The sequence below is a fragment of the Cyprinodon variegatus genome, unplaced genomic scaffold, assembly GCF_000732505.1.
Source record: "Cyprinodon variegatus isolate N-32 unplaced genomic scaffold, C_variegatus-1.0 Scaffold805, whole genome shotgun sequence".
Taxonomy (NCBI): domain Eukaryota; kingdom Metazoa; phylum Chordata; class Actinopteri; order Cyprinodontiformes; family Cyprinodontidae; genus Cyprinodon; species Cyprinodon variegatus.
This window is the reverse complement of record NW_015151258.1, coordinates 85,520-92,695: the sequence shown is the minus strand read 5'-3', so window position 1 is coordinate 92,695 and position 7,176 is coordinate 85,520. Positions and strand designations below refer to the sequence as shown.

Genomic DNA, 7,176 nt, shown 5'->3' with positions numbered 1-7,176 from the left:
CGACGTAACACCAGTATTTCCATCTGGAAAACGCTGTTTTGCTGCTGGAGTCATCCTCACTCTCCATCTCTCTGTGTGTGCTGTACGTTAACACCCGCCAGCGGAAATACCCACCTTCCAGACAGATGAAATCTCACTATTCATCAGCCATTCTCATCCTCCCCTCTCTCATGACAAGGCGCGCACCTCTGGATGACCTAAAAAATAATCTTTAATATCTCTTAAACAAAAGTAGCACAAACAATATTTTTTTCTGCACAAATCTGCACTAACCATTAAGTCTATTTGCAGAGTTTTTTGACGTGGGTGGGCACGAGTCCTATCATGAAAAAAGGTTCATTGTGCGACCTGAGTAACGTGCAGTAATGGGGTGTCTGCAATGGTAACTGCGTTATAGTTACAGTCAAAGTAATTAGTTAGATTACTCGTTACTAAAACATGGTAACGGCGTTAGTAACGCCGTTAATTTCAACGCCGTTAGTCCCATCACTGGTTGCTGCCCTAATTTAACTTGTACAGGACCAAAATGAAATGAAGGAATAAACTATTGAGAGATTCAGTCTGTTGGTTCTATGTTGGTGTTTCTAAAATAACAATTTCCCAGAGAATTAAATCACAGATTTAATATAAACTGCCTGAAAGCTGCCTGTAGATCTTCGTATCAGTACTGCTGTGTTTGATATTCATAGGAATGCCTTGCTTAGAATGATGGAAGGCGTCATTCAGCCGATATCACATCCAGCTAATTAGTCAATCCCAGAGCCGATATCTGATCAGTGCATCTGTGTTATAAAGACTAGAATTTAATGCATTAGGTTTGTAATGGAGAATATGGGTTTTAAAGGCCTTTGACCTTATTCTGGGGTTAGTAAACCAGTGGTTAAATGTTTTACCCCCCAAACATTTAATGAAGCTAATAGTGTTTAGTTTTTTCTTTCTCTGTTTACGTAATAAAAAAAAAAAAAAAAATGTTACACAAATCTTAATTCAATCAAACAAACAGTGATGCATAGCAAATGCAGAGAGCAGCAGTGCATGCATGCAATCTCAAAGCAAGGCTGCTGAACGAATCAGTGAGCGCATGCACTCATCAATGCCGATACAAGAAAACACAATATTGGCTCTTCGACAAAAAAAAATAGTTTATTGATAAAATGGCATTCCTACAAGCTATTGCAGGTTTTTAAAGAACATTTTGATTTACCATGGAATGAAAAAGAATGATTATTTATTTTTTATATAAAATCTATTGAACAAAACCCAAAATCAGTCCTTGCTCTTTATTAAACTTTTCATTTATTGTTAGTTTGAAAATAAAAACAGAAAATAATTTCTTGTTTAAAATTGCAACAGATTTTCTATTGCAGATATTTAACAAAATAATGCAACATTTGCAGCTGTGAACAACTTTTATTTTCCTGGGCTCAGATTAAAATGGCTCTTTGGATCAGAAAGGTAACAGAGCTCTTAGATTAGAGTCTAATCTAAGGCTCTGTAATCCAAAGGCGTGTCGCTAGAAGTGTCGGTGTCACGCCATGCTCTACTGTGCTGAAAAAAACATCAACATTGCTGGTTTATCGTGAGATAAGCCACACATCAAAGAGCTCAGCATAAAGCAGGACTCCTTCCCATCGCTTCTCTTCTTCCAGAAGCGTCTTTAAAGCAACCATTTTGCTGCTCTGATTTAATCAGACAGATGGGTGGTGCAGGCTGCTCTGAGTTGTCCATAAAAGGAGTGAAATGATGCTGCAGGATCCAACCGACAGAATGGGTTCCTCTGTAATAACTGTGTAAACTATTGAAGTTCAGTCCAATTTATTAAAGGAAATGACCTCCTTGAACAGTTTTCACAGTTCAAAAATTAGCTTTATTTTTGTTCAAAAAAGCTCAATGAATCAATTGTTTAGCTGAAAGTACACACACACACACACACACACACACGAGTTAATAATCGGATGAAAATGAAAAAAAGCGGAAAACTACTTGCTCCATAAATGTTTTGTGGTCATCAAAATGCTTCAGTGTTATTCTATGGGACAATTAGCACAATCTGGCCTCAAAGCTCTGGAACCGTTAAACCTAGAGGTCTGAAATTTTCTGCAGTTGTTGTTGACATGATGTGGGACACATGTAATACAATGAGACTGTTCAAAAAAAGACCTATTATTTTCAAGAAGGAAAAAAAACAACTTTGAGTCATGTTTTAACTGGATCAGTTTAGGCTCTGTTTTAGTCACACTATATTTATATTTTCAGAAACTAGAATCTAATAGCTTTCAAATGATTTATCACACATGTAATTACCGTTTCTCAGTTATTTGCTTTTATATTTGCTTTTAAGAGGTTAAAAAGAAGCAGCAGAGTTTGTGGTCAGATTTCTCTCCTGTGAGGATTTAACTGTTAAATAAACCAGCTTTTAGAAACGATCTTGTCCAACACTTTAATTGGTCCCTTTCTTCCTCTCTAGCCGCCATTGTGGGCGCCTGTTGTGCCACAAGTGCTCTATAAAGGAGATTCCAATCATCAAGTTTGACCTGAACAAGCCAGTCCGAGTGTGCGACATCTGCTTCGACGTACTGACTCTGGGCGGGGTGTCCTAATGCCACGACCGGCAACTCTTCCATCGGCCATGGCCGACTCGCCACTGCTATTCAGGAACACCAGGAGAACGAACGCCAGAAGCAGGAGATTCTAAGGACCTCCATCTTTCTACTACTCCGGCCTACGAGGAAAAGCTATTAATCTTCTAGAGGGAAACGTTTTCTGTTTGTCGGCTTCAATCAAAGCATCTTAAGGCAGATATGAGCAGCTCCACCAGCAGCAGGATGGAGTTTCTCAAGATCAGTGATGTTTTTGCTCCTGTTATTACAGGCAGAAATCTGGATCCTCCCAAAGCAGAACCACACAGCATTATGAAATGAATAATTTATATAGATTTAATGATTCATGCAGTAATCGGTCACATTCACTTGATTTTCTCATAACTGACCCAAGCAAAGAATTAAGGTTATTAAAACAAACTGAATTAAACAGAAGAGCTTTCATAGTTGTTCCAGCAAAGAACATGTTGAGTAAATGGAAATTTGAAAACCATGCCATCCAGAAATGAAAGAAAAATAGGAAAACTTCTAAATATCAATGTTTTAATAGTAACTTTGATTTTTTTTTTTTTTTTTTTTTTGAGATTGCGTTCTTTTCACGCTGTGTTCTGGTTTTGCAGATTCTTTTCACTTTAAGTCCAATTGGAAAGATGGCTACTTAACCAATGAGATTGCAGCTCCTCACTGCAGAACAAACATCCTGGAGAGAATGTGATCCGTAAAATGCAATCTGAAAAAGAGAAATTTGGAAAAATAACATTAACTTTTTTTAATAAACATTTAGAAAAAATAAAATCGTATTAGGTATACAAAGTTTTTTTTTTTTTCAAATTTCCATTTATAAAACATGTTTGCCTCCAGCTGTAAAATAATCTTTCATCCACTAAAATAATGAAGAACCTGCCAGCTAAATTCATCTCATGTTTATGCAAACAGTTTAATTTGTAGCCTTCATACATCAATTATATATTAAATCATGTTTCAAAAAGGCTCACTAATTAACATTCCTTTTTTTTTTAACCCACCATGATGTGCTCATTCCTACCTGTAACCATGGCGACCCATCCCATTTGGTGCACTTTATCAGGAGCATTTCAGATCACTGAGGGATGTGGACTAAGAGGAACAGCCGAGTGGAGCGGCCTCTTCAACTATTGTTCAATTGTACAGATAAATGTGTGATATTTTTTGACCACTACAACTGTTTTGTACTTAAATGCAGTTTGTGCTTGTCATTGTGACAAACCTAAAAAGAAAAAAAAATGATTTCGCCTCTGTTAATCTTTTATGCACATTGTTTAATCTTTTATGCACATTGTATCGTATCTGTACGCTCAGATATCTAGCCTGTCTCTTCCTGGTGTATTCTTTTAGAGAAAGGGAGGACAACTTTACATAAAGGTCATCGACAAACTGTCCAGTGTCTCATATTCTTTATAAAAGGGTTCATTGTGATTTCCTTTTCTGAAATGTTTCCTGCAGGGATAAATCGGGCCTTGTGTTTTTTCCCTTTTGACCAGACTCAGTCATCTCCCAGCATGCATGAGTCAGCGTCTGAGGCGCAGCCGTCGTATTTCTGCAGGTTGGGATCTTCTGCTGCTGCAGACGGATCTCTGATGCAAACACACTGCACACGACCGGAAACGGGGGAGAAAAGCTTTCGTGGTACACCCTTCCAGTCTCTTATTACTCCACCGCTGCATAAGAGGGAAGGGAAAAGAAAAGCACTATGAATGCTGATTGATTTTAATTTTTTCCTATAAATGTTTCATTCTGTGGAACGTCAGCCCCCAACCATTTTCATACCTCTTAGTGGAGCACCAGACTCTTCCGCCTCGGCCTGAGCTCCACTCAGAGTTGCAGGCTGGAAAGTGAACCTTCTCCGCCTCGGACTGGGCCTTCAGTCTCTGGCCTTCCGCTCGTAATGCTTCCACCTCCAGCAGGGCCTCTGTGGGCTGTCCGCTCTCATCGTAGAACCGTCCCGCCACCAACCCTGAAATGACCAACATTCTTCAGATAGGATTTCCACCTACAGATCAGCGCACACAGGATATTTCACATTTAGTCTTCACCATTTCAGTTTTACATCTACAGCACCTTCATGTATACAAAACATCTATAATCACGCCAAGAAACATCATGCATTTAATCTGGATTGTTTTAATAGTGGGATAAAACACTTTAAAGCATTGTTATTATTAAAATTATATTCAGTTTCTCTGAGTTGTACATATAAAAAAAAATGCCGACAATGCATCTTCAAACTTCGAAACAAAGTCCAGTGGATTGTTTAACTTCAAATAAAAAAAGCCCCGTTCCTCTTATCTACTCTTCAAAATAGGCAAGACAAGATGTCCAATTAATTTTCATTGGTCAGAAAATGGACTCTTGCCCAAACTTGTGTCTAAATCCCATATTATTGAACGAGAGCAAATTTTATACTGGTATTATGGTTAGATTAGGGCTGGTTAAAAATGAAGAAACATAGTTTTGCCAAACAAAACGGGGGGGACTGCTGTCTGCAACAAAATAAAATGAGAAAATAGATTATAAATATGTTTTACAGACGAAGTTCACCAGAAGATGACTCCAGCAGGTGACATATCCTGCTGTATACATGACCCTTTTTAAATAGGTTTAGACTCAGTTTAGCGTAGAAATAAATTGATCCATGTAAGAACTGGTTTTTAAATGCATAATGAAAATCTCATTACAGCAACAAATTTACAAAGTATGCTGAAAGGAACCTTCTGGCGAGAAAAAATAAAAATGTCTTGTCCTATCAGGGTTTAGGTTATCAACTTAAGTCTGACCCAGATGGTGATAATAGTAAAAATGTGTTTTAACTTAGACAACTTTTATCATCATTTTGTACACACACAGTACACAAAAATAAATTTATTTTTGTACAGCTTTCAGAAAATTTCCATTCTATAAAGTGCAGCAGTGATCAAATATAAACAGTGGGAGAAAAAAACATGGTGCAAAATTGCATTGATACGGAAGTTCAGAGCATTAAATATGCATGGTGCAAATATGCAGTAAAAACACCTGAAGATGATGAAAAATATGGAGAACCAGCAGAGTCACTCAAAAAAGGTGTTTTGTAATTGTACATTTTAAATAAAAATCTATATTTTTAAAATAGCTGTATTTTTTAAATCTACTATTAAATACTTAAATTTGAAAATTATTTTTCAAACCATAAATGATGAAATGATTCAACCTGCTTGAACTTTTCAACATTTCGCCACATTTCAGGCCTCATACAAAGATAGAAAATTGTAAATTTTTTGTAAGGAATCAACAAGTGGGACACAATCATCTAGTGGAACAAGATTTACTGGATATTTTAAACTAATAAATAAAAGCCGGGGGGGTGGAGATGCAAAATGAATAAGCTCCTTTACTTTTAGTGCAGCAAACTCTCTCCAGAAGTTCAGTGAGGATCTCGGAATGATCCAATGTTGATCTGAAAGACTGACGATGATAAATAAAATCCACCTCTGTATAAATGCACCTGCTCTGTGATTTTCTCAGAGGTCTGCTAAAGGAGCAGAGAGCATCATGAAAAACAGGGAAAACACCAGGCATGTCCCTGATACTGTGAAGAAGTTTAAAGCTGGATTTGGATATTAAAAGATTTTCCAGCATAGAAAAGTGCTTGGGCTAAGATTAAAGGAAAATAAAATACGAGACATCCCGGCTCACAGTCCAACCTGGAAGGTGGCAGTAATGCACCTATACATTGTTTTCCAACCACCTTTAAAATACACAAGAAGAGGAAATGATTTCCCAAGCTCTTAACATCCTAAGGAGCATTGTGCAATTAATAATATTGAAATAGAAGGAGTATCAGACCACTGCAGGTCTACCAAGACCCGCCCGTCCCTCTGAACTTCAGCTAAAACAAGATCGGAGATGCAGACAAGAGTTCATCAGTCTGGATGAACTGCAGAGATCTACAGCTGAGGGGGCAGACTGTCCATAGGACAAGAATCTTAAAGAAAAACATTTAATAAAGATATCCATAAAAAGTATTGTTTAAAGTTTGCCACAAGCCACCTGGGAGACACAGCAAACGTGGGAGTAGGTGCTTTGGTCAGATGAAACCAAAATAAAAATTTATTAAAAAAGGTTATGTTTGGGACAAAAGCAGCACAGTTAATCATCCAGAACACACCGTCCCCACTGTCAAACATGGTGGTGGCAGCATCATGGTTTGGGCCTGCTTTTCTTAAGCAGCTAAAGGGAAGATGGGTGGAGCTAAATACAGGAGAATACCTGTTGGAGTCTGAGACTGCGATGGAGATTTATCTTCAATGTTTTTAGAACAGCTCAGTAGCAGTTCATTAATAGCTTAATACTTTAGTTACAGTCTATTAATGTTGTTAGAACAGCCTAGTAACAGCTTAATAGCAGCTTAGTTACAGCCTATAATGTTTTAGAACAGCTTAGTAACAGTTTACTCACAGCCTAATAAAGTTTTAGAACAAGTTAGGAACAGTTTAGTAGCAGTTTATAAACAGCTTTTGAACCTTTTAGCAATTGATTTTTTTTTTTTACAAGGGTCAGG

At 37.5% G+C, this 7,176-nt stretch overlaps 2 protein-coding genes across 2 annotated transcripts in view; one reads left to right on the top strand and one right to left on the bottom strand.

Moving 5' to 3' along the window:
* The window catches only part of ankfy1 (ankyrin repeat and FYVE domain containing 1), a 32,128-nt gene extending 28,725 nt beyond the window's left edge, over positions 1-3,403 (top strand). Inside the window, exon 24 of the mRNA XM_015396548.1 lies at positions 2,468-3,403. Coding sequence (XP_015252034.1) covers positions 2,468-2,600 — 133 coding nt within the window. The 3' untranslated portion in view covers positions 2,601-3,403. The remainder of the gene's footprint in view (positions 1-2,467) is intronic.
* Positions 3,404-3,608: 205 nt separating this feature from the next.
* The window catches only part of LOC107098737 (neuferricin), a 4,727-nt gene continuing 1,159 nt past the window's right edge, over positions 3,609-7,176 (bottom strand). Inside the window, exons 3-4 of the mRNA XM_015396562.1 lie at positions 4,407-4,593; positions 3,609-4,297 (exon numbers count right to left, since the gene is read on the bottom strand). Coding sequence (XP_015252048.1) covers positions 4,123-4,297; positions 4,407-4,593 — 362 coding nt within the window. The 3' untranslated portion in view covers positions 3,609-4,122. The remainder of the gene's footprint in view (positions 4,298-4,406; positions 4,594-7,176) is intronic.